The sequence below is a fragment of the Canis aureus genome, chromosome 11 (genome assembly GCF_053574225.1).
Source record: "Canis aureus isolate CA01 chromosome 11, VMU_Caureus_v.1.0, whole genome shotgun sequence".
Classification (NCBI taxonomy): Eukaryota; Metazoa; Chordata; class Mammalia; order Carnivora; family Canidae; genus Canis; species Canis aureus.
Genome location: NC_135621.1, coordinates 38086059 through 38113925, shown reverse-complemented (window position 1 = coordinate 38113925; position 27867 = coordinate 38086059). Strand labels below are relative to the sequence as shown.

Genomic DNA, 27867 nt, shown 5'->3' with positions numbered 1-27867 from the left:
CTCTGTTTTTACTTTTGTTGCCTCTTCCTTTGGTGTTCTATTCAAGAAACTGTTGCCAAATTCAATGTCATGAATTTTCCCATGTGTTTTCTTTTCATAGTTTTATTTGCTCCATTTGGAGTTAATTTCTGTGTATAGTGTGAGTTAAGAGTTCAACTCCATTCTTTTGCATGTGGATATAAATTTACCCATTTTGGGATGCCTAGGTGGTTCACGTAGTTGACCATCTGACTCTTGGTTTGGCTCATGATCTCAGGGTCCTGAGATTGATCCCCACTTGAGAATCTTTCCCTCTCCCTCCCCCAACTGCTCCTCCTACCCCCACCCCACACACGTATGTGCATGCACGCATGCTCTCTTTCTCAAAAGCTTTAAAAAAATTAATTAAAATAAAAAATAAATTTTCCCATTTGTTGAAAAGACTCTCCTTTCACCATTGAATGGTCTTGACACCCTTGTCTAAAATCATTTGACCGTATTTGTGAGGGTTTATTTCTAGGCTCTCCATTCTGTTCCACTGGTCTGTGTATCTATGCCAGTATCACACTATTTTGATACTGGAACTTGTAGTAAGTTTTGAAATCTGGAAGTGTGAGACCAGTTTGTTTCTTTCAAGATTGGTTTGGCTTTTTGAGGTCTCTTGGAATTTCATACAATTTTAGAATGGATATTTCTATTTCTGCATAAAACAATTGAGATTTTGATAAGGATTAAAACCTCACTTTTGAATTCTGTAAAACAAGGGTGATACTTTTGCCCAATGATTTCATTCAAGGCAGAAGTTTCTACCTATAGAAATGTCAAATAGTCCTGGAGGTTTGGGGATGGCTTTAGGCATCCGTGGGTGGTAGGAGGCACATGCTGGAGCAAGGTTAGGAATAAGGAATGATTTCCTGGCATGTGCTTGTAGTGGTGCCTTAAAATATGCTTAAGGAGGGATGCCTGGTTTGCTCAGTGGTTAAGCGTCTGCATTCAGCTCAGAGCATGATCCTGGAGTCCCGGGATCAAGCCCCACATTCAGCTCGCTGCATGGAGCCTGCTTCTCCCTTTGCCTGTGCCTCTGCATCTCTCTCTGTCTCTCATGAATAAATAAATAAAATATTTTAAAAATACATATCCTTAAGGAGTTGTGTAGGGTATCTTCGCCCTCTGCTGCAAACATACTAAGAACTAATACTCTTTTGACTTTTCTGTGACCCACTAGTTAGTATATTGAGGTCCCACCATTCAGTGACCAACGTTACTGTAGTGCTTTATTATCTTTTCCAGTTTGTTTTTAATTAATACCCTATTTAATTCTTAATAAAAATGTGAGGGAAGCAAGCATATGCTGTCTTTAATTTATAAGCAAGGAAAGTGAAGGCTTTGCAGAAAACTTGCTGGTGGCCATGTAATAGCTAGAACGACAGAAAAGCCAGAGGGAGGCCTCAGGAGTCTGCTGCAGCCTTCTTTCTGTGGGGCAGTTGGGCACCATAGGCACAGGGGGCGGAGTTGGGGAATGTGATCACTCCTTGCAGTGATGGCTTTATGGAAGCCATCTAGTGTAACCCACTGGCTTCTTTGGCTGTCCCCTGCTTGTCCTCATGGGCACACAAAAGAGTGCACTGAGTTGGAGGAACAGTAGTTGGGTAAGGGGATTCATGGCAGGAAGGGGATACACAATTGGAAGAAAAAAAATGGCTAGAAATGAGGCCAGACAGGTAAGTACATTGTAAAGTATTATGTTGTTAGAAGGTAAAGGAGAGATAGTAAAGTGCCCCCCAAACTGAAAAGGCACTCTGAGGTCAGAAGAGGAAGCAGGTGACTCTATACAGTTAACAGAGTTTTATTCAGGGTAATTTACTGATAGCAATATTTTCCATAAAGTCCAGAACTTAGTCTACAGATTTTATAGAGCAAGAGAATATGCAGAAGGGCACTGTAGTGAGATCAGAGCGTTTGCCCATACCTCCGAGGACTTGCATGCACCTGATGGACAGCTAACCTTTGCTTAGATCTTGGTGCCATCACCTGTGCATCAGGAATGGGGAAGACTGATATCTCTAACATAGGCCCAAACCAGCCTCCCTCCCCCATCTGGGCCTTGGCAGGCATTTCTAAGGTATGTATGTTAATCTCCAAGGGACCTGGAACATACAGCCACCAAAAGGTCATCAATTGAACATGAACTGATGTCAGAGATGGCATAAGTATTGTCAGTACTCCTACATATGTCTCATATGTTATGCCAAGGTCTTTGAACCATATTTCATATAAAATAGACATCCATTGAAATATTTTAAACAAGGGAGGCTGGGTGGCTCAATGGTTGAACATCTGCCTTCAGCTCAGGTCATGATCCTGGGGTCCTCGGATCGAGTTCTGCATAGGGCTACCTGCAGGGAGTCTGCTTCTCTCTCTGCCTATGTCTCTGCCTCTCTCTGTGTCTCTCATGAATAAATAAATAAAATCTTAAAAAAAAAATATTTAAACAGACATAGCATGATCAGAATTGCATTAAAAAAATCTTTGCAGGGAGGAAAAGGAGAAATATTGGTGATAATGTTGATATGTATTCTGTATTTTAACATTTATTATATGCCACTTGTCAACCTTAAAATAGTTATTTCCCTAGCAAAATGTATTTATTCAGGAATAGCAGAGAAGTTGCAGTTCGGGACAGCAAACTCTGGCAAACCACAGGCAGGTCCAAACGGACAACACGAAGGTCACTTTTATTAGGTGTTATCGTGAAATTGGGGAAGATTGTTGTAAACAAAAGTTCACTGGAGAAGAACAAGAGCTAGGGCTATGGAGGTTTCTGGAGCAGGAAGAGATTGTACCTCTTTTTCTTAAAAGTGAGAGAAAATTCCTGTGGGAAAAGGACCCTTTCTTGTCAAGATAAGAATTATCTTCCTTCTTCCTGCTGGCTCTGCTGGCTGTGGCAAGTGGTGCATTGGTGAGAATTCCCCTTTCAGGGCTTCCTGACTATGTTTTCAGTGAGGTTTCTGTTACTCCTTCTCCTACACTTGACCTCCATTAGCCCATGTGATTTTCATAGGAGCTGTGTGAGGTATGTTATAACCATCCCCTTTTTAGAAATAAGGGAAAAATAGCTAGTAAGTAAGTACAAAAGCTGGGATCTGAGTTCAAGTCTGGTTGACTCTGAACCCAGCCTCTTATGGAAGGGAGATAGAGGATGGGGGCTTCAGTTGGGTATGCAGTATGGCGTAGGGAGGGTGTGAGGTACATAAACATCAATGAAGAGAGAAATGGAGATGACATTTCATACACTAAATCAACTGGTTTTGGTGACTGGTTTAGTGAGAAAGAAGTTGCTAAGAATGACTTCAAGATTTTAGCTTGGCAGCCTTTGATCAAGATAAAGGACATGGCGGGCATTGCTGTGCAATATTCAGCTTCCCCACTCTCCCGACTGGTGACAGAAGTTAAGGAAGCATGCCAGTTGTCTGATACCATTACTGTATAAGTAGTGCTTGTATGCAATTAATTTTACACAGGACATGTTTCTATCTAGTTAAGATTCACTGTGATACAGTTTTTAGGTTTATTTCTCTCTAACCTAAATATTCAGAAAAGAGATGTTGATCTCTCATAAAATTTGCTATTAATGGTACCAAATTATAAAGTACTAAATTAAGTGAGACTTAATACTATGGACAGAGTTTCTTTTTACTCTGTTCTTTCTGCTTATTCTGGGTTTTCAAGTGTGTGTCTAGATCTTCATTTACCTATTAAAGGAATTGCCTCTGAAAGCTAGCCCTTTGTATCTGTTTTTGTTAATCTTGACTGTTTAACCTTACTGTCTCTAATGCATATTATGTTGATGCTTTTCTTTAATTTTTTTTTAAAGATTTTATTTATTTATTCATGATAGTCACACAGAGAGAGACAGAGAGGTAGAGACACAGGCAGAAGGAGAAGCAGGCTCCATGCACCGGGAGCCCGATGTGGGATTCGATCCCGGGTCTCCAGGATCGCGCCCTGGGCCAAAGGCAGGCACCAAACCTCTGCGCCACCCAGGGATCCTGATGCTTTTCTTTTAAACAGTTTATATCCAATAACTCTCATTATTATAATACTCTCTTCTTCTGAGTGTGCTTCCTAGCAAAATGTGTTTTTGTTTTTTGTTTTTTGAGATTTTATTTACTTATGAGAGACAGAGGGGGGTGGGGCAGAGACATAGGCAGAGGGAGAAGCAGGCTCCATGCAGGGAGCCTGACGTGGGACTCGATCCCAGAACTCCAGGATCATGCCCTGGGCCGAAGGCAGCGCTAAACCAGTGAGCCACCCAGGCTGCCCTGTTTTTTTTTTTTTTTTTTTTAATTTTTATTTTTCCAGCTTATTGAGCTATAAATGCCACATAACATGTGTAACTTTGAGGAATATGATGTGATGATTTAAGACATGTCTACATTGAGAAACATTTACCATGATAAGGTTAGTTAACACAGCCAGCACCTTACGCAGTCACCATTTCGTTGACATCAACAAAATGTATTTTTTAATTGTGATAGTCATCATGCTGTGCATTACATCCCCAAAACTTACTCATCTTATACCTAGTAGTTTACACCCTTTGATGAATACCTCTCCATTTCTTCCACCCCTCAGCCCTTAGCAAGCACCATCCTACTCTCAGTTTCTGTGAGTTCAGTGTTTTTAGATTCCACATATAAGTGAGATTGTACAGTATTTGGTTTTCTCTAATTTATTTTATTTAGCATAATACTCTCAAGGTCCATCATTGTGTTGCAAATGTCAGGATTTCCTTCTTTTTTAGGCTGAATAATATTCCATTGCATATGTATGCATACATAGACCACATTTTCTTTATCCATTTGTATCAATCAATCAGTGGACACTTGTTGACACTTGTTTCCATGTGTCAACTACTGTGAATAATGCTGCAGTGAACGAGGGAATGCAGATACCTTTTTGAGGCAGTGATTTCATTTCCTTCAAATATATACCCAGAAGTGGGATTGCTGGATCATATGGTAGTTCTATTTTCAATTTTTTGAGGAACTTCCATACTGTTTTCCACAGTGGCTGCACCAGTTCCCACCAACAGTGCACGAGGGTTTCCTTTTCTTCACATTTTTGTGGACACTTACCTCTTATCTTTTTGATAATAGCTATTCTAACAGCTATGAGGTGGTATTTCCTTGTGATTTTGATCTGCATTTCCCTGATGATTAGTGATATTGAGCACTTTTTCATGAATTCGTTGGCCATTTTTATATCTTTGGATAATCTTTGCAAGGCCTCTGCCTATGTTTTAGTCAGGTTGTTTGTGTTTTGGTCATTGAATTATATGAGTTCCTTATATATTTTGGATATTAGCTCCTGTTAGATACATGGTTTGGAAATATTTTCTTCCATTCTTAGGTTGCCTTTTCATTTTGTTGATTGCTTTTTATGCTATGCAGAGGCCTTTTAGTTTTGATGTAATCCCACTTACTGATTTTTGCTTTTGTTGGTTGTGCTGTTGGTGTCTTATGCAAGAAATCCCTATTAAGACTAATGTCAAATTGCTTTCCTGCTACGTTTTCTTCAGGAGTTTTACAGTTTCAGGTCTTACGTGTAAGTTCTTAGTCCATTTCAAATTAATTTTTGTGAGTGGGTAAGATAGGGGTCCAGGGTAATCCTTTTTACCAGCATCATGTTTTATGTCTACTATTTTATTATTTAGAAGTGATAAGATGCTTTTAATGATGGTTATATATCAAATGATGGCTGCTCAGGCTTTCACTAGGGATTACATTCATGTGATATTGTACCTGAGAATTAACAATGCCCCTTTTTAGGGATGCCTGGGTGGCTCAGCGAGTGGGCATCTGCCTTCAGCTCAGAGTGTGATCCTGCGGTCCTGGGATCCAGTCCCACATCAGGCTCCTTGCATGGGGGGGCCTGCATCTCCCTCTCCCTATGTCTGCCTCTCTCTCTCTCTCTCTGTGTGTCTCTCATGAATGGATAAATAAAATCTTAAAAAAAAAAAAAAAAGCAATGCCCCTTTTTAAACTTACTTTCATTTTCTGAAAATTGTATGCATGTAGTATCTTTAGGAGCCACATGATGGCAGAAAGAGTGCTTTGAAATTTAGGGACTTACATGTACTAAGAGAGTGTCTGCTCTGTATCTTCATCTGTTTTTTATTTTTTTAAAAAAAGAAGAGATATAGAATTTAGTAGAAGAAGCCTTCAAATATCTATCACATCTAAAGAAAGAAAGTATTACAAATATAGTTGAAATCTCTTGGTACACTTTCCTATTCTGGTTATCCCCCACCCCTACTTTTCCTCCATGAGGAAACCATTTTCCTAAATTTGTATTACTTCTCTATATATCTTTATACTTTTATTACACACTTATGTATTCTTAATAGTGCATGATATTATTTCTTTTGTTTTGGATTTTATATAGTGTATACTATTTGTGTTACGATGAAACTTAGGGTTTTCACTTAATATTATTGTTTAGATTTATTCATGTGGATTTATTTAACTTTAGTTAATGACTTTTCTTTTGTAGCTACATAGTGTTCCATTGAAGAAAGCACAACTTTTGACATCTTTTTTCTTAAGGATATGCATTTAGAGACAGTATAGTAGAGTGATTATAGACTGGAGAGCTGGGGACCTGGTATCCCCTTTCAGATCCCATTGCTGTCACTAAGTACGGAGCTTGGTTTCTACTTCTGCAAAATAGGGATAGCACTTGTCTCACAGGGTGTTCTGACCATTAAATGAGATAATATGTAGAGCATTAACACCATAATTATTATTATTATCATCACTACAACAAGATGACAGTAATGTAGAACTAGCATTATTCTGTGCCATTGATTAAATTCTGTTGAAACTGGAAGTCATCCTGAGAGAAGGGGGGAGAATAGTGAAAATGAGGATTTATAGACAGCTGAGGTGGCTTCTTTCAGATGACTTCTGCTTTTTTTAAAGTAGGGGAGGTTATCCACAAGAGTGCTGGGAAAGAGAGTGGGTGGATGATTTGAGAGTGCTGAGAGTTCAAAGTGGTCTTATTTGGGGCATCATCTGGCCTGGGTGCTTGCAAAAGAATTTCCTGTTATGCTTTTCTTTTTTTTTTTTTAAGATTTTATTTATTTATTTATTCATGAGAGACACACACACAGAGAGAGAGAGAGAGAGAGGCAGAGACATAGGCAGAGGGAGAAGCAGGCTCCATGCAGGGAGCCCAATGTGGGATTCGATCCTGAGCCACCCAGGCATCCCAGTGTATACGCTTTTATTGTTTGTTTTGTTTTTTCTTAGCAACCTTTTCACCTGACAGATCATGAAGGCTCTACCTCCACTCTGGAGTCTTCTCTTCCCTCCTCCCATGGGTATATCTTGCTGCCTACACTGTATTCCACAGCTGGATATCTCCAGGCCTGTAACCCTCTCCATCCACCCTGAATCCAAACCATTTATGGCCTTTTATCACATATCATATAAATTTCCTAGCCTGGCATTGACAGATCTTCAAAATATGGCCCTGCCTTGATGCATTCCTCTGTTCCCACTGTGTTTCCACAAAATGAGGCTATTCTTTTGTGAGACAGGTTTCCACCTTTCTATGCCTTTGTTCTTTTTTTTTTCGTCTACCTAGAATAATATTCTCTTCTCCTCTCTCCCTGTGCCCTTCTTTTGAAATTGAACATATCCTTTACTGTATTTTGTGTGATGGAGCTATTTACACATCCCTCATATGTGACATCCTCAGATACCTCATTACAAAAGCACCCAGTAAAACTAGGAATCCTGTCCCAGACTTTCTATTGTCCAGTCATTGCATGTGGGCTGTTTTTATACTGCTGTCAGGGTATCGTGTTCTGACTTCAAGGTATTCATGCTTGATTTCATCCCCATTGGTGGAATTTTGTTTTAAGTTAAAATAGTTTTATTATGAAAATTTCCTAATATAAAAATGGAAGAAATGAATCTCCATATACTCATTATCCTGAGATACTTACTATATTACCATATTTGCTTCACATATCCTTGTTGTCTCTCTTTTTAAATTGAGATATAATTGACATACATTAGTTTCAGGTATACAACATAATGATTTGATATTTATATATTGTGAAATGATTACCACAATAAGTCTAAACATCTTTTACGATAGTTACAAAATTTTTTCCTTGTAATGAGAACATTTAAGATCTGCTCTTAGCAACTTTCAGATATACAGTGCAGTATTATTAAGCGTAGACACCATGCTATATGTTACATCCCCATGACTTATTTACAAACTGGAAAATTGTACATTTTGACCACCTTCACCAATTTTGCCTGGCTGCTCCTGCAACTCCTATGTGTGACAAACCACAATCTGTTCTCTGTCTCTGTGAGTCTTTGAATCTTTCTTTCTTTCTTTTTTTTAGATTTTGCATATAAGTGAGATCACACAGTATTTGTCCTTCTCTGTCTCACTTATTTCATTTAGCATAATGACCTCAGGGTCCTTCCATGTAGCTGCAAATGGCAAAAGTTCATTCTTTTTTGTGACTGAATAATATTTCATTGTGTGTCTCTGTATATACACATATGTGTTTGTATCACATTTTCTCTTTTTAAAGTTTTTAATTTATTTATTAGAGAGCGAGCAAGCACAAGCAAGGGGAGGGGCAGAGAGAGAGGGAGAGGCAAACTCCCTCCTGTGCAAGGAGCCTGATGCAGGGCTCAATCCCAGGACCCCAGGATCATGACCTGAGCCGAGGCAGATTCAACCCACTGAGCCATCCATGCGCCCCTATATATCACATTTTCTTTATCCGTTCTCCATCAGTGAACACTTAGGTTGGTTCGATGTCTTGACTATTGTAAATAATGCTTCAGTGAACATGGGGGTGCAGATATCTTCTCAAGTTGGTGTTTATGTTTCTTTCAGATAAGTACCCAGAAGTGGAATTGTTGGATCATATGGTAGTTCTGTTTTTAATTTTTTGAGGAATATATATACTGGGCAGCCTGGGTAGCTCAGCGGTTTAGCACCACCTTCAGTCCAGGGCCTGACCCTGGAGACCTAGGATCGAGTCCCATGCCGGGCTCCCTGCATGGAGCCTGTTTCTCCCTCTGCCCATGTCTCTGCTTCTCCCTCTCTCCCCCTCCCCTCATGAATAAATAAATAGAATATTTTTTAAAAAATAAAAAAGAATATACATACTGTTTTCCACAGTGGCTGCACCAATGTACATTCCCACCAACAATGCACAAGGGTTCCCTCTTCTCCACATCCTTGCCAGCATCCTTGTTATTTCTTATCTTTTTATTTAATAGCCATTCTAAGTGGTGTGAGGTGCTATCTCACTGTAGTTCTGATTTGCATTTCCCTGATGATGAGTGATATTGAGCACTGTTGGACCTCTTTATGTCTTCTTTGGAAAAATGTCTAGATCCTCTGTGTATTTTTAATCAGTTTGTTTGTTTGTTTGCTATTGAATTGTATGACTTCTTTGTACATTTTGATATTAACCTATATATATGGTTTCCAAATATTTTCTTCCATTTGATAGGTTGCCCTTTCATTTTGTTGATAGTTTTCTTCACTGTGCAGAAGCTTTTAGCTTGATGTAGTCCCACTTGTTTATTTTGGTTTCCCATGCCTTTGGTTTCAAATCAAAAACTCATTGTGAAGATGATGTGAGGGAGCTTACTGCCTGTGTTTTACTTCTAGGAGTTTTTATGGTTTCAGGTCTTATGTTTAAATCTTTAATCCATTTTGAGTTAGTTTTTGTGTTTGGTTTAAGAGAGTGGTCCAGTGCCATTCTTTGCATGTGATGGTTCCATTTTCCCAGCACCATTTACTAAAGAGACTGTTCTTTCCTCATTGTATGTTCTTGGCTCCTTTGTTATAAATTAACCAACTGTAAATTCACAAACTTATTTCTGGGCTCTCTGTTCTGTTCCATTGGACTATGTGTGTGTTTTATGCTGATACTATACTGTTTTGTTTACTGTAGCTTTGTAATATAGTTTGAAATAAGCTTTGTTCTTCTTTCTCAAATTGCTTTGGCTATTGGGGCTATTTTTCTCTCTTAATTTACTGTAGTATTTTAAAGCAAATCCCAGACATTAGGTCATTTCATCCCAATATACCTTAAAATTAGTCTCTGATAACATGGACATTTTCTTATATAAACATATGCTAGGGAGACCTGGGTGGCTCAGTGGTTGGGCGTCAGCCGTTGGCTCAGGGCGTGATCCCGTTGTCCTGGGATCAAGTCCCATATCAGGCTCTTTGTGTGGAGCCTGCTTCTCCCTCTGCCTTTCTCTCTGTCTGTTGTGAATAAATAAATGAAATCTTAAAAAAAAAAAAAAAACACACACACACAAAAAAACATGCTATTACTATGTCTAACTGAGTGAGTGATAATTCTTTGGCATCATCCAACACCCATTCCCTGATCAAATTTTTCACCTATCCTAAGAATATTCCTTTACAGTTGGCTTGTTTGAACCAGGATCTAAACAAAGGTCATATTTTAATAATACACTGATTGTTATGTATCTTAAATCACTTTTAATTTAGAGGAAAATCCCTTCCCCATTTTTCTCTCCTGTGATTACTTTTTGGAGGTACCAGCTTTCTTGTCATGTTGAATTGTAGTTTTGAATCTTTAAAATAAACTTTTATTTTGGAATATTGTTAGATTTATGGGAAAGTTGCTGAGATAGAGAGTTCAGAGAATCCTTCCATACCCCTCACCTAGTTTCCTCTTAACGTTTTACATTACTTTCATAACATCCAGTCCAGGATACTACACTGCATTTAGCCTCGGTTGAATTTTAAAATAATTTTTTATGATAAGTTCTCTTCTACTGTTGAGAAAATAGCCATTTGCTAGCTAGGAGGCAATATATTGTAATGGTTAAAATGAAGCATAAGGTTTCAAATTCTTAATCATATAAAAAATGTGTGATCTTGGACAGATTACTTATACTGCTACATCAGTTTCATCATCTTTAAAGTAGAAATAATATTACTTTATTTGACCATTGCAAAAAATAAATTTGATAAATGCATGCAGAGTGCTCTGAACAGTTCCTAGCACATGGTAAGCACTCAGTAAACATAGCTTTTGACAAAGGTAGTATTTCCTAAATCATAGTGAATGTCAGAGAAGAAGCTGGCTCCCATGACAGGGGTGGGGGGACCATTTCCTTAGAAATGAGTTCTTTGCTTTGATTTTGTGACAGGGATCTCATTCAGTTTTAGGTATTTCACCTCTATCTTAAGAATTTTTATTCAGTAGAACATATTTCTCTAGTATGTGTAGATCAATCAAATATAGGCTTCAGGAGTTACCTTTTTTCTCTTGACGGGGATTCTTACATCATGATTGGGGAATGAAACTGCATGCTTTTTTCTTTCTTGATTAGTCTCACATAGTGATTGGTTTGTGTTTTAGAATTAACTCCTTTATAAGCTGACTGTGCGGTTTAAACTCTAACATTTGTTTGTGGTGTAAAGTGCTCTCAAAGGAATTGAAATGGGCTTGGTCACATTCTCAGGGCCTCTTCCTGCACCCACACCCTCTGACATCTTTGTGTTATCTTGGTTGCTTCCAAAGCCTCCCCTGTAACAGTGTGCATGGTTTCAGCAGACTTGCTCTGATGGAGGAAACCTGTTTTCATTAGAATCGTTGCTCTTTTTTCCACAACTCTTGGAAACATTGAGTCATCCCATGTACTCTGCAAGGAAATGAGGTAGCATTGGTAATTTTGACCTGCAGAACTCTTACGGAATCCCGGAATTCAGTTAAATTGAATATTACCAATTTGACTCCTTTCTTTCACTGGCCTTTGCTTCCAGACTGGTGGGAGAAGGTTAGCCAAGGAGGAAGATGTGTAGCAGGGGGAATTGTACAGGAGTACACCACAGGCCTCCTTCCAAGCCCTCAGACTGCCCATTCACAATATTAGTCTAGAGCATAACTAGACTACTCTTCATTTTCAGGGTCGGAAAATGTGGGCTGGCTGTGGTGAGCTTGGCAGTCTCTAGTCTGTGTTTACAGCCTGGGACTTGTCCTCAGGGCTCCTGTGCCTGTCAAGTTCCAGAAGCTTCCTGGGTTAAGTTTTCAGTGTTGAGAGGGAGTTCCAGGTCAGAGTGGACCTATTGATGATGTGTGAGGAGAGTGTTTGGGGTCCTAGAGACAGTGTAGTTAATGGCTAAAACAGGAACATTTGAGTCAGGTAGACCTGACTTGGGATCCACAGATCCACACTGTCTCCCTTATTGGCTAGGTTGTTTGGTGAAGACATTTAACTTTTAGCACCTAGTTACCTTATGCGCAATATGGGAAGAATAATGATACACACCTCATATGACCGGGATGAAAATTAAATTAGATGGTATGCATAGTGTGCTTGGTAGGCACCCTGCTGTTGTTAGTAATGACCAACCATATTGGAGAGTCAGGAGACTCTGAACTTTGTACTAACGACAGGCGAACATTTTGTGTCCCAGCTTTTTGTTTTGTAAACACTCTTTAAAAATTATTTTATTAGATTCAAAGTAGGTTTAAACTGCCTGCCTCTCTGTGGACAAGATTAAAGGAACATAAAGCGCAGCTCATGCTGTATTTTACCAGGTTAGTGTTGCTATGTCACTAACAACGTGGGAAGTGTTACCAGTGTCCGTGCTTACTGCCTCTCCTGCCCCTTTGTCGGTCTATGATCCTGGCTTCTCTGTTACCTCCAACATTCCTCTCATACCTCTGTAGCTCAGGGTGTTATCTCTTCCCTGGAAACTGCCTCCATGCCCAACCCCACCTGCCCTTTAAAATCCACCCTCCCCACATGCCACCATGAGAGAAATCTTTGTGGACAAATTTGTGGTATTGGTCCCTTGTTTAACAGTACAGTGGCTTCCCATTGCTCTTCAGTTAAAAATTACAAGGCCCCTTGAAACATGCCACTGCCTGTCTCATCTCACCTGCCAGCGCTTCCCCTTCACCACACAATCAGATTTCATATCCTCCTGCCCCTAGGTCGTTGTACCAAATGGTCCTGTTTCCACAAATGCTCACCACCCCTTAGGCCCTTTAGCCTTTAGTGACTTTTCATCTTTTAGGTTTTGCAGTATCAGAGCTAATGTTTCCATTTCAGGAAACATTTCTCTGCCATCCCCCCTTGCTCCTTATTGTAAGCATTCTCATGGCAGCCTATTCTGTCATTTGATGTGTTTTTAAATATATGTTTGTGTGATTATATGGTTAGCACTAGTACCACCAGAAGCCTGCAGGCCCCGCAAGAACTTAGAGCAGAACTTGCCACATGTTAAGTGTGCACTAAACATGTATGAGTACAATGATGGGCATGGGGCGGTCACAGCATAATCTTCTATACGCTTTTACCGATCCCTGCCCATCAGGCCTGTTGTAATGTCTGTATCTGTCCCCCTTCTCTTTCTCATGAGATCCTCAGGTGGACCCTTATCTTACACTTGGGCTAAAAAACCCTCTGCACGTGACTTTCCATTTTTTTTCAGGCCACCTTGAAAACTGTGATCCTGCCTTAGAAGGTCTGCTGCTCCTATTATCCCTTTGACAGATCTCTCTTAGTCATATGGGAGGATGTCTCCTCCACCTGGAGTGCCCTCTACTTCCCTCTCCCCCAAACCCTTTCCTGTACTGCAGCTCTCGCTCAAATCCAACCGACTCCGGGGGACGCATTAGTATTTGGTTATATATACTGAGATTTATGAGGTGTTCTTTCTCCCTGATTTGATTACGAACCCCTTGGAAGATTGAATAGTGTATCTTCATTTAATTTTTGTTCTCTTCATTATTTTAAGCATTTTAAATTTTGGTTCCTTATTATAGAACTATATTTGTACATTGTAGAAGACTTAGAAAACATAGATAATCCATAAAAGAATAATTTCTAATCTTTTCAGATCCTACCAACCAGAGATATTTTGGTATATACTTTTCCAGACTCTGTGGTGTGTGTATGTGTAGATGTGCACACATATGTGGTGTACACATATGTGGTCTTTTTGTACAAAATGGAAAGAGTATGCAGTACCTTGTAGCCTTTTTCCACACAGCACTGTATCATGAATAATAATTACCATTGATCATTCTAGAACAGTAAAACCGTACAGGAAATATTGCCCTTATTGAAATAATTATGTCTTTAGAGCATTCTTAAAAATCCTATTTTTATCATGGAATTGAACTTTTATCTGAGGTAAAAAAATAACAGTGAAAAGATGATGCTGACATTAGAAATGAGGCGACACAAACATTTTCTTTATGTTGTTGCCTTTAAGATGAGACATACAGAACCTAGAAATATTTTGAGAACTTTGTGAAAATAGTTTTGCTGTGAAAGTTGATGTATTGACATTGCTGCCTGTAGTAATGAGTCCTATATTGGGGTAAGGCAGGTATTGTGGTTTAGTCTTTAAAACACACCTGAAATCCCAGGGCAGGGAGCACAACCGTGTTTGTTCTTCCGGGGCTTCAGAAGACCACAGTGCTGGCTTGTGACTTTGCCTGCCTTAGAATATGGAAATAACTGTTTCTTTGGTCCTCCCATACATAATTACTTCACCTATTAGATTTTTTCAAATGAGATTTTAGTTTAGAAATATGCTCAGCAGATATCAACGCGCTATGAAGTACACGGGTAGAGAGAGTAGAAATGATATAGCTGTTACAAATGATACAATGTTAAAAAAATTGTATCAAAACATATATAAGTTGAATTATGTGAAAATCTGGATAATCAGAAAAGCTCTCTTTCGTTGAAATATTACCAGTAGAATTTTTTTTAAAAACAAGTTTCATTGGAGAATTAAAAATTATTCTGTTTACAAAAGTTTAATCTTGTATTCCGTTTTCCAAAAACACGTTTAGGGCATCAAATGAGGTACGTTACAGTTTACTTTGTGGAAGAAAAGTGCAACCCTCCTCAAACATCTACTTCCTATTCCTTCCCTATGATTTCAGGGCTCTGTTGAGGAAGATTCTCTGTTTTTGCTGCAAGTGTTGAGGCTGGGATGATCAGGATGCCTTCTCATGGTATTTAATATCCTCATTAGATCTTGTCTTTGGAGCAGCTCTTTTGACCGAAACAGAAAGTGAACAGGACAGCAACAATCAAGAAAAATTCAAAGATGCTCAGTGTCTTTCTCCTCTGTTCCTGCCTCTACACTCTGTGAAGACCTGGCATATGTTAGGCTCCAAACAATGTTTGTTGAAGAGCTGATGTATAAATCCTAACCTTGTGTTCCTAATTTACTCAGGAATGGGATTTCTCACTAACACAGTGATTGGGGTAAAGTGTACTGTTAGAACTTCATCAACATTGGCACATCATGTTACACAGGTCCTTTCTTAAAATCAAGTTGGTTTTTTTTAAAGATTTTATTTATTCATGAGAGACACAGAAAGAGGCAGAGACACAAGCAGAGGGAGGAGAAGCAGACTTCCTGTGGGGAGCCCGATGCGGGAACTTGATCCCAGGACCCCAGGATCATGACCTGAGCTATGAGGTCATGCTCAACCACTGAGCCACCCAGGTGCCCCAAAGTCAAGTCATTTTAATCTAGGGAAAAGACCACTGGTATCATCTGGTTCAGTTGCTTCTGTCTCTAAATGGAAGAATTGAGGACTTTGATAGTGAAATGACTTCCTGTGTGCTTATATGCCAAACACAGAAAGTAAGCTGCCAAACATGGAATGTCTTCTGATTTCCTTGTATCCTTATACCAACTTCCCTTGTGCTCAGCCTTCTAAAAATGTGGATGGGATAGGTTACTTGAAATTTTATTTCAAATTCCTTTGAAATATGCTAGGAAAACTTGCCATATCTTGACAGCATCTTCTGAGAACATTAATTGTCTAGCAAAATACTATAGATGACCTCAGACTGCTGGTTGTGAGAGAAACTTCAGTCTGTCTCTGACTCAGAATGATACAGTGAGCTTCTCATAAGCTTCTGATGACAGGTCAGCCTGTCCACTCAGGTGTGTCCATCTTGAGTGAGTTACAGAAAAGCTAATTAAAGAAAAAGTTCAGAGGGACTTGTAGACAGTTGGCAGTGTCATCTATTTATGAATGGGACTGTATTTTTTGGTGATTTTTTTTCTGACTGTGGGCTTTTTTTTTTTTTTTTTTTTTTTTTTTAGTTTATTCTGTCTTATATTTTTTTGCTCTGGTTAATTTGAACTTGAACCTGCTTACGATGGCATATTGGAATTTGAACTCTTCTGTGGCAGGTCTTTTGTCAGCACGGGTCCTTCCTTCCTATTCATGGCCCAGAACACTCTTGAGAGGTCTCTTTTAGGGAGATAGCATGGCCGATAAACAAATGTTTAGGAGATGAATATGTTAGACATAGTGAGAAAGGATGATATTCTTGCTTTACTAGAGAGTGTTTGCTTTCCCCTGTAAATGATTATTCATGAGATAAAATTTAAACTAAAAAAGGATTCATTAAGTTCAAAGTTAATTGCAAGACATAAAATTCTTCTCTACTATATGTCACACAAGGAAATGAATGGCCTGGAAATGTACAACTGTTTGACCACTTTACAGGCTCTTGGTAGCTAGTACAAAAGGTACTGCTAATGAGGCCCAGTTAACTCTAACAGAAGCCAGTTTGCCACTGGCTTGACAGTTTAGTAATACTAATGATCAGTTTTAGAGGTTTGATGTTTAACTAGATTTCTTTACCTTCTCATGCCTGAAGGAGTACTTGGATCAAGTACATGAAAAACTGTCATAATGTCATAACAGTACACTTTTTATGATGAATATGGAGTCATATACAGTATTGTTGAGTCATTATCGTGTATGCCCAAAAATAATATAATTGTATGTTAATTATACTTCAACCTAAAAAAACAGATATACTCAGAAATCTAGGTTTATTTTTTTTCTTATCCCAAATGGAAAGTGTTTATATTGTGGGAGGTACTGTTCAACTCTACAAATATGAAAAGCTTCTGAGTTTTACAGTCTCACCAAGAATGTAAATTTTGTAAAACTATGGAGTAGATGTGCCTTCTAAAAACCTCATTTAGGGGCACCTGGGTGGCTCAGTCGATTAAGCCTCTGCCTTGGGCTCAGGTCATGATTTCAGGGTCCTGGGATTGAGCCCTCTGTTGGGCTCCCTGCTCTGTGGGAGTCTGCTCCTCTGTTTCCCTCTGCCCCTCCCTCCTCCTTATTCGCTCAGTCTCTCTCTCTCTCTCTCTCTCTCTCTCTCTCTCAAATAAATAAAATCTTAAAAAATCTCATTTAGGTAATATTGAGTGTTAAATGCAAAAAAAAAAAATCTGGAGCTTTAATCTCACAGGTAATGCTAAGTGATTAGGATCTCAAAATCAATTGGTTGAACCACTAAACCAAAGAACTTATTTAACAAATACCTACCGTGTATCTGGCCTTCTGGACACAGTTATCAATTAGATGTATTGCTACCGTCACAGACCTGTTATCCTAAGGGGAGAGGTGGATGGAGAAACAATCTATCATGGAGCTGTGAGAGTATGACAGAAGGAAGCAAGCACAGTTGCTAGGGGAAGGCACTCTGGGAGCAACAGAAAGGGAACTGTGAGTGCTTAGAGTCTAGAAATGTTTCTTGTAAGAGTTCATCCTTATACTGAGTCCTGGTGGGATGATTAGGAGTTGGTCCATCTTCTAGTCTTAGGAAACTATGTGTGGAAAGGCCAGAAGGTGAGAGGAAGTGAAGCCTGTCCTGGGAAGCACCTGGAGTTCAGTGCAGATGTGGAGATGGTGCAGGCTCAGCTGGGCTCAGTTTGCACCCCATGGCAATGAGCCATTCAAAAGTTTTTCAGCAGGATCAGTACATGATCAATTTTTTTAAATTTATTTTTATTTATTTATGATAGACAGAGAGAGAGAGAGAGACAGAGGCAGAGACACAGGCAGAGGAGAGGGAGAAGCAGGCTCCATGCCGGGAGCCCGATGCGGGACTCGATCCCAGGACTCCAGGATCGCGCCCTGGGCCAAAGGCAGGCGCGAAACCGCTGAGCCACCCAGGGATCCCCTGATCAGTTTATATTTTAAAAGAGCACTTTGAAATTTGGAGGATAGATTAGAAGAGGGTAAGATCAGTGGCAGAATGATTAGTTAGAAGAAATGTAGAAGAGACAAACAGTGTCTAGCCCATTACAGAACACTGAATAAATATATATTAAAGGAACAAATTAGATCCACAGTCCTATTTTCTGTGATGCTACAGGTTTTCAGAGAAGGGGGAAGATCAGTGCAAATCAGAAGATCCAAGGTAGGGCAACCCAGGTGGCTCAGCGGTTTAGCGCCTGCCTTCGGCCCAGGGTGTGATCCTGGAGACCCGGGATTGAATCCCACATCAGGCTTCCTGCATGGAACCTGTTTCTCCCTCTGCCTGTGTCTCTGCCTCTCTCTCTCTCTCTGTATCTCATGAATAAATAAATAAAATCTTAAAAAAAAAAAAAGACCCAAGGTAAAGTCCATCTGTTGGCTTCTGAAGAAACTATCAGTTCCCTGAAATGATGATAAAAATGTGCTCACATGCATTTTCTGAGAGTCATTTACTTTCATCAGATCTATAAAAGGTCTCTGACCCTCTGAAAGGTGAAAACCCACTGGGTTAGATTAGCCTGGCAGAACAGGACTTGTGTGATGCTCCGAAGAACTTGTATTGAGTCATCTCAATCAAGAGCTTAAACCTGTAGAAGAAATTATCAGCTATTCTGATGATGTTAAGCTGGAACAGATATCTAATTATGTCAAAGTACAGGTTCAAAGAGAACCCAACAGTTTGGATAGAAGTGAATAAAAAGTTGTAATTAGGTTCAGAGAATCCCAGGCAAATGATACTATATAGGAGTGAGCCCCTGTGGAGAAAGATAGTAGGGAATTCCACATTGAATGGGAGGCTAGCTTGGCCTTCAGCCTTCAGACATGCTTGGAGTGTGAACCTGAAACGTTTCCCTGTATAGGGGCCCACGGAAGAGGCACTTGCATAGGCTTCCCTCTGTACTGTAAACAGAAGGTATAATTGATAGCTCTGTTTCTATGGAAAAGTATGAAAGTAAAAAAAAAAAAAAAATGACAAGAGATTGCCTTTGCTGGCCACCACCCTGTTGTTCCAAGGGTGTGCTCTCCCTCCCTTGGTGCTGAAGTTCAGGAACACTGCTGTGAGGAGAGAAGTTGGTAATCTGGCTGGTCAGTCAGTGGTGTGTTTTGTGGCATTTGTGAATTTCCCTTTAGAAATTGTGCAGGTACCCAGCTGTGTGGCCGTGTATCCTTCCCCTCATTCTACTTACAGCTCAGTAAAATCCCAGCACATCTGAGGGAGTGCTGGGGACAAAGAGGAAGCCTCCTCAGTGAAAAAACAAAGTAAGAAAAGCTTTGCCCTAGCCCAGAATTTAGTTTTACTCATTGTGGCAATTTTGTTAGACCCCCATAAGCATTGATTTGCTCAGGTTCCCATTTGTCATTACAGCCATTTTAAAAATCAGAGGGTGGGCAGCCCAGGTGGCCCAGTGGTTTAGCACCGTCATCAGCCCAGGGCGTGATCCTGGAGCCCTGGGATTGAGTCCCACTTCGGGCTCCCTGCACTGGAGCCTGCTTCTCCCTCTGCCCGTGTCTCTGCCTCTCTCTCTGCATGTGTCTCTCATGAATAAATAAATAAAATCTTTTAAAAAAAAAGTCAGAGGGTAAGAATTGTTTCGGTGTGTTTGTTATATAGCTCGGGAACTTTTTTTTTTTTTTTTTCTGGTCACATCCTTTTAACCTTAGACTCATCAAATACAGGATTCATCCTACACAGCGAGGTGTTTCCTGTCTTGTTAACCTTTAGTAGTTGCCAAGCATGTTTTCCTTGTCAGCATGCTGCATTACTTCTTTTAAAGCTCTATTAAAAATCAGCATCTCTTATTTTTATCTTTTATAGAACCGAATACTGTTTAATGTTGGGGTTTCTTGAAACTAATATTACACTGTATTCTAAGTAGAATTTAAATAAAAGCCTGAAAAGGGAAAAAAATACTGTTGAGGTCTCTGTGTTTGTAGTAAATACAAAATTAATTTGTGTTTTATTCATTGGGCATCTATTCTGTCCTGATGCCTTGAGTGAAAAAGAAACTGAAGATTGGTGGTTGTTGCTCTTTATTTGTTATTCACACGTATCTTGACAAGAATGTGAGAATTAGACACTTTAGGAATCCTAATTTTATATGTTTCTGTTACTGTAAACTTTAAGTTTTTCTGTACTTTAGGTCTCAGTGGGATCCTAGAGTTTCATACAAAAGGCATATGCAGATCTTCTATATTCAAAGTTAAGAGCAGAACTTTATAAACAGAAAGGCTTTCTTCTGCTCTTGTCCCCAAGCTCCCCAGAAGCCTCCAGTATTACCCTTTTTATGTGTGTGTGTCCTTCCAGAAAGACAAAGAGGTAAATTTGTCACTTGATTTTTTTATGTGTTTCATGACTATTTAAATCTAGTATTATAATTAGTAATTTTTTCCTTGCATCTTTAAAAACATATGTTACATTTTGATGGCAGCTGTAAGAATCTATCTGTTCTTTCATTGAGGTGGTGGAACTGGGGTGATGAATAGTAGCCCTGAGGGGTGCTAGCATGTCCTGAGTAGAAGAAGTAAGGTATAGACCCCTCCCCCCTTTCCTTGTGGGTACCTTAATCTTTGTAGAGATACTGTTGGGGGAATATGTTAACGCTTTAACCCATGGTGCAAAAGGAAGTTTCAGAGACATCTTCCTGTGCTCTTATTGAGGGCATTCTAGAAGGGAAAGAAACTGATACAGATTACTCAAAGAGAAATTATTGGAACCATGAAGTCAGATGATTAGCTAAGAACTTGCCAAGAATCTAGCCTGTGTCTGTGAGATGGTGATTTGTATTGAGAATCAGAAACGGAGGCTAGAATCCTGCATGCTGTTGCACTGATGTTGTCATTTGAAGCCTTTAACGAAAAAGGACTTGCTCCATGTTATCTGTCCTCCATTATCTGCAGACCCCTCTTGCAAAAGCACTCACACTCCATACACACCAAAACAAATCTCCTTTGTAACTTCATCACCATCTAGGATCAGATATGCCACTAACTACAAGGGCTGCACAGGCACCCAGAACACCTTTAGGCAGACAGTGTGGCTTCTGAGGTGCACATTTGATGAGAGGGAATTTTTAGAGTAGGTAGTTACATTTAGAAAATCATTGAATGGAAATTGAAGGAAGAAACCACTTTCAGTTCCTTTCAGTTATGAATTTTTGAATAATATTTAGGGGAAAAGAAAAGACATTTCCTTCCTTTCTAAAGAGGATTTTAAGTAGAGAGGGGAGAGAGAGGAATTGCACTGCTTCCCTCAGTCTCTCAGTACAATTTTTTTTTTTTTTTTGAAGGAAAATATCCCGAAGAGCTCATGATGACCAGGCACTTCTTTAAACTGACAGCTGCTTGTGGAGTGTTATTGGATTTCCTGGCAAATAAAATAGGGCAGGACCCTTCTTTAGTCATTACCTTACTGGAGCTTTTTAGCCCAATTTTAATTCAGAGCGATGCTGGAAAAATTTATAAGGGAATTGGTGTGATTGGATTGTTCATAACAATTAAACTTTGCTTATTAGTAAACATGTGAGCAACTCAGGTCACTGACTCCCCCACCCCCTCCAAGGTGCAAGGCCCTGAGATAAGGCGGGCCAGGCCTCGCTGAGGAGGGTGTGTACCAACAGAGAAACAGGAAGCTGTGCTTAGCCAGGCTTGCCTGGAGGTTTCCAACTCTGGTCAGGTGTGCTGAGGTCCCGGCAAGAGTCACGCTCTTTCTGAGCTCTGGCAGCCACTCTGCTCAGCATAAATGCATCCAATTGTCAGTTAACTGATGTGTAGGGAGAAGTATGACTGCATTACAGCTTAAAGAGCTGTCACACTCAGGTCTCTACCGGAGAAGACGAGATCGCCCCGATAGTGTGAGACTAAATGGGTTACCGGAGGAAGAGCTAAGGTGAGTGCAAAGTCATGGTTGGCTGGAGGTCAAGGCACCTAGTGATTGCGGCGAGATCCGTGCCTAAATGGATGCAGCAGTAGGGAATACACATTGAAGAGAGGTTCCATTGGAACCTCTCAGTCTGTAATTAAAGACTGAACACAATCCCAAGATTGTGCTGGATTGGAACTGTGCAAAACTAGAACTCATTTTCCATTTCTTTACAAATCCTGTGAGTTGTTTTAGCTATTCTCCAAACCTGCAGTGCTGTTATGTCTTTAAAAATTATACAATCATCAAAGTAATATTTAAAATTGGAAACAATTAATTCCCCCTCCCCTTAGTTTAAAGATAGATTACTTTGTTTTATTAGAACATAGTTTCTGTGTGGAATTTTTCTTTGAATTTTGGGTGGGGGTTGGGGATGTTCAAAGAGGATTCTTTGTTATTGAAATAGATTCAGCAAAGGAATGCAGAAACCAGTGAATGTAACCTAGGAAGGAAGGACATCAAAAATCTGGAGAGCATTTTAACTAAAAGGTTAGGGGGGATTTTTTTGTTTGTTTTCAAAGTTAATTTGCCTCCAACAATACAGTTTTAGTTTTGTTACGGCTACTGAGAATTGGTTTTGGATTTTTAGGTTCTAAAATGTCCCTGCAACATTAACCTATATGTTAAAATACTATGTTAACTGTGAAGGGTTTAGATTTTCTGTTTCTGAGATGAAGTGTTCCTGTTTTACTGCTGACAGGAGGCTGCAGTAAAGAGAGACTTCCTTTTCTTTTTATTACATTTACTGTATAGTACTTAAATTTGTTTATGGACTCGTGGTTTAAGTATTTGAATATTTCAATTAGACGGTGGGAGAAATACTTACATGCTGTGTACTATTTCTTTTTTGTTTCTATAACTTCATTTTTAGAATTTGCTTTAAATTCAGTATTGAAATTTGATAGGGAAAAATTGTCAAGGAAGCCTTTTTAAACTTCTGTTACCTTGTATTTATTTGCCTTGCAGCAAGCTATATATACTACAAGAGCTGTAGTTTGGGAGTGAAACATTTACTTGAAAATTATCAACTCTTTAATTACCTTTTGTTGGGTTTTTAAAATATTTTTTTATTTATTTTTTAAGATTTTTATTTATTTATTCATGAGAGACACAGAAAGAGAGAGGCAGAGACACAGACAGAGGGAGAAGCAGGCTCCATGCAGGGAGCGGGACGTGGGACTTGATCCGGGGTCCCCAGGATCAGGCCCTGGGCTGAAGGCGGTGCTAAACCACTGAGCCACCCGGGCTGCCCAATGTTTTATTTTTTATGTGAGAGAGAGAGAGCGCACAGGCAGAAGGGGAGAGGGAGAAGCAGACTCCCCGCTGAGCAGGGAGTGCACCTGGGGCTGGATCCCAGGACCCCAGGATCATGACCTGAGCTGAATGTAGACGCTGAACTGCCTGAGCCACCCAGGCGCCCCTCTGTCATTACTCTTTGAAGAGAATAGTAACATTAAAGGACTGTGATCGGTACTAACATTATTAGAATTTATTCCTTACTGTATCAGGTGTCTCTTAGGGACATTTAATGTATTAACTTTGAATTGATTGGATTAGACAAAATTTAAAGCCTTCAGAGTTTCAATTGTTACAGATTATATGAGGTTTAGTGAAAATATTGAGCTCTCTTTTGCAAACCAGATAGGCTGTTGGAAGTGGCCTCTAAAGTCAACATTTAGTTTAGACTCCAGTCTACTCTTGATCCAAGAGTGAAAAGTTACCAGAAACAGTTTTAATTTCACATTTGGGGTCCTAAAGAATTCCCTTTAAAAAAAAATTAAGATATGTAAAACAATATTTGAGACTAATCATATTTTACTTCTTTTCAGACAGTAACAAAAGTACGATGAATAAAATTGCCTATATGCCCAAGGAGGTAGTTATTCATATAATTATAATGACCTTCGAAACAACTAGATATTTTTCGTCTGTCTTGACTTTGAATCAAAGGAGGAAGAATAATTCTTAAGAAGTATTGCTTGTTCCACTGAGTTAAGGGGAAATATATTTTCACCCAGTCTGGTGATGTAGTTCCCTGGACTTATGTTTCTGCCATTTCTCTAGCTTCTAAGCAGAGAGAATGACCATTATTTGGAGTGCAGTGCTTAGCTAGGAAAAATAGGCAATTGTCTCTTTGTGGACTTTATATCAATTTGGAGAATCGGTTTTTTTTTTTTTTTTTTCTAATTTTACAGGAAGCCTATGTTTAGTATTAAATCGGGTTTCTTAGCTAATAAGAATCAGGGAGGGTAGGCACACCCATTTCAGCACCACTGGTTTGGACAAGTTATGTAATGTTGAACCTCAGTTTGTTCTTTAGAATGAGGATAAAAATATAACTGCTGCTATTCAGCAACGTTTTCTAGCTCAAAATCCTTACTCCCAACCTACTGAGGCAGGGGTATTATTATCTTGTGTGAAGTACTGTAGGGTTAATGGCTTTCATGCATTATTCAACTAATTTTTATTGGGTGCCTACCCTGTGCTAAACAAAGAGTGGTGATGGATTGGACACAGTTCTTCCCCTCAAGGCACACCACAGTTTTGGCACATGGACTGACCAACAGGTGCTCTTCATGCAAGCAGTTGTTTGACTTTGAATGCATGTAGTATCAAACATCTCTTACACCGGCTCAGTTTTGCGCAAGACCCATTCCTGCTTGCATTCCTTCTCACTCTTGTGTTCGCTATTTTGGCATGTTTATGGACCCTGACAGGACTATCAAAGATAAAAGAACTGTGCCCATTGCCAAAAAAACATTTTTCTTGTAAGTTAAAATAAAAGACTGTGCTCTGAAACAACACAAGTGTCTAAGGAGTACTGTGAAAGACATGAAAACTACCCTGGCTTCACACTTGTGAAAGTCCGCATGAAAAACACTGACTCTTTACAGATTTTTATTTTGAAGTACTAAATATAAGCCAAACCCTGCTGTACTTGCATACTTTGTATAATAGAACATTATTCTCTACATTTGAGGGTTACAGTATGGCCATTTATGCTGTTTAAATAGTAGTTGTCACTATGGGCCTTTGTCTTGAGGTCTGGAGCATGTCCTTAATTTTGGCTAGGTTCTAACATGCCTAAGCAGCAATTGGGAATTACTTTCCCTCATGAAGCTCAATGTTAAGGATTTAGATAGAGCATGGATATTCATTTATACCCCAGAATTCTCTCTATATAAAGGCGTATAGATTGTCTTTAGGGCCATCTCTCGTGACCTGGATAGAACTGGTTTAGTTTAACTTTTGAATTAAGCAGTGGACTCATTAGCACAAAGTAGCTCACACTTTTATGTCAGTGGGCTGAGAACTTGTTTTGAGCCTTATGCCTCTACAGAGCATTCACCCTTTTTTCCTTGGAATTTTTGATGCTCAAAAATTGTATGTAAGATATTTATATATATCTACTTCTTAGCTATTTATTCCATCTCTTAGACTATGTTGCAGCCTGTTTGTTTTTTGAGGAAGCTGGAATGAAAAACACAGCTAAACAATCCACACACGCATGCACACACACAGCCTTAAAATTCTGTTACTTTTGCTCTGCCTCAGATAGATATAAAGGGATCTGTAAATACTTGATTGGGGACATGTCAAAATTCAAACTCTTGACTGGCTAGGTTTGAAACATAGTTTACAGGGGATCTCTGGGTGGCTCAGTGGTTTAGCGCCTGCCTTTGGCCCAGGGCGCGATCCTGGAGTCCCAGGATCAAGTCCCACGTCGGGCTTCCGGCATGGAGCCTGCTTCTCCCTCCTCCTGTGTCTCTGCCTCTCTCTCTCTCTCTCTCTCTCTCTCTCTGTATCATAAGTAAATAAATCTTTTTTTTTTTTTTTTTTTTTTTTTAAAGAAAGAAACAGTTTACATAGAAACATTTGCCAAGTCTTGCCCACTGGCTGTTTTTCTATGGCCCATGAGCTTAGGATGGATTTTATATTTTTTGGTGGTTGGAAAAAATTTTTAAAAAGCATATTTCGGGGCAGCCCAGGTGGCTCAGTGGTTTAGCACCACCTTCATTCAGCCCAGGGCCTGATCCTGGAGTCCCAGGATTGAGTCCCACGTCCGGCTCCCTGCATGGAGCCTGCTTCCCCCTCAGCCTGTGTCTCTGCCTCTCTCTCTCTCTCTCTCTCTCTCTCTCTCAATCTGTATGTCTCTCATGAATAAATAAAATCTTAAAAAAAAGTATATTTTGGGGATCCCTGGGTGGCTTAGCAGTTTAGCGCCTGCCTTCCGCCCAGGGCGTGATCCTGGAGTCCTGGATCGAGTCTTGGATCGGGCTCCCTGCATGGAGCCTGCTTCTCCCTCTGCCTGTGTCTCTGCCTCTCTCTCTCTCTGTCTCTCATGAATAAAGAAATAAAATCTTAAAAAATAAATAAATAAAAAGCATATTTCATGACAATGAAAATTACATGAAATTCAGATTTCAATGTCCATAAATAAAGTTTTATTGGAACACAGCCAAGCTTATTTGCATATATTGTCTCCGGTAGTTTTTTGCTACAGTGGCATTATATCCTTGATCTCGTGCTGACATAAAGAACCCTTGATCTTTCTCTGTTGTTCCTTTAGTTATGCCTCTACCCTCCCCACAGCACAGTTAGATTGATCATACTGGGATAAAGTCAGGGCTGTGTCAATCTTGAAATAAGTGTGAAAAAAAGAAAAAATACTTTGAAGTTTGTATCCTTATGTGAAGTTGACTGGATGAATCATTGAGAAGTCACTTGTTAGAACCTCCATGTGCTGTCTTTCCTCCCTTTTCCTGATGAAACTGGATGACCAGGAGTAGGAGGAAGTGCAAAGAAAAGTAACCTTTACTTTCTGGTTATTAAGTAAGCGTTCTGATCTCATATCTTTCTAGATATAGTACATAATCATTTTTAAGTAGTAGGAATGTCCTTGACGTGGTTTCAGAACAGAAAACTCAGATCATGTGTTCCTGAATAATACATTACCATTGATTGAGCCCTTGTTATAGGTCAGGCACTGTATTACGAAGGCTCATGTTCTCAGAAGTGTTTGTTTTTTAACTCACAATTCAATAGGGAAGAAGAACCTAAAATTGGAAAAGGTGATCATCCTTATTAACCAGTTCCTGTCCTTTGATTCAAATAAGTTAGTGCTCTGCGTTCGGTTGAGGTTGGAGTAGGTCATCGTAGGCTGTGCATTTCCTTGCACACTTGCTTTGTAGTTTGCTAATCATTTCTTTGCCTGTCTTTTGAATGAAAAACCAATGTTCGTATTTTAGTCTTAGAAATATAGTAGACAATGGGATAAAACTGAAGCTTTGCCATTTTTGTCTATTATTTAATGGTTCAGTGAGAGCACATTTAATCTTCTAACAGTGAACACATCACACAATTAATAACATATTTCTCTCTCTCTGGTACACAGAGGTATCAGTTTGCCAGGGTTGCATTTTAAAAGGTAGTAAATAGGGATGCCTGGTTGGCTGTGGTTGAGCATCTGCCTTTGGCTGAGTTCATGATCCTGGATCGAGTCCCACATCGGGTTCCCTGCAGGGGAGCCTGCTTCTCCCTCTGCCTGTGTCTGCACCCCTCTCACGAATAAATAATAAAATCTTTAAAAATAAAATTAAAGGTAGTAAATAGTGCTTTCTTGTGGGTTTAAGAGTGTGATATAGACAAACATATGCACTAGAATATTATTCAGCCATGAAAAAGAAAGGAAATCTTGGCAACTGTGACAACATGGATAGACCTTGAGAGCATTATGCTGAGATAAGTCAGAGAAAGACAAATACTAGTATGATCTTTCTTATGTGTGGAACCAAAAAAAAAACTCAGCTTGTAAGAACTGAGT

The 27867-nt window shown here is 39.5% G+C and overlaps 1 protein-coding gene across 5 annotated transcripts in view; it reads left to right on the top strand.

The window, feature by feature from the left end:
• LIMS1 (LIM zinc finger domain containing 1) overlaps nt 1-27867 on the top strand; it is a 146955-nt gene that overhangs the window by 62076 nt on the left and 57012 nt on the right. The window contains exon 1 of one of the 5 annotated variants that reach the window (XM_077914858.1): nt 21791-22010. The exons of 3 other annotated variants lie outside the window; for them this stretch is intronic. In XM_077914858.1, the coding sequence (XP_077770984.1) occupies nt 21904-22010 (107 nt within the window). In that variant the 5' untranslated portion in view covers nt 21791-21903. Of the gene's footprint in view, nt 1-21790; nt 22011-27867 lie in introns of those variants that run through there. One more of the 5 variants, XM_077914859.1, reaches the window with a different exon arrangement.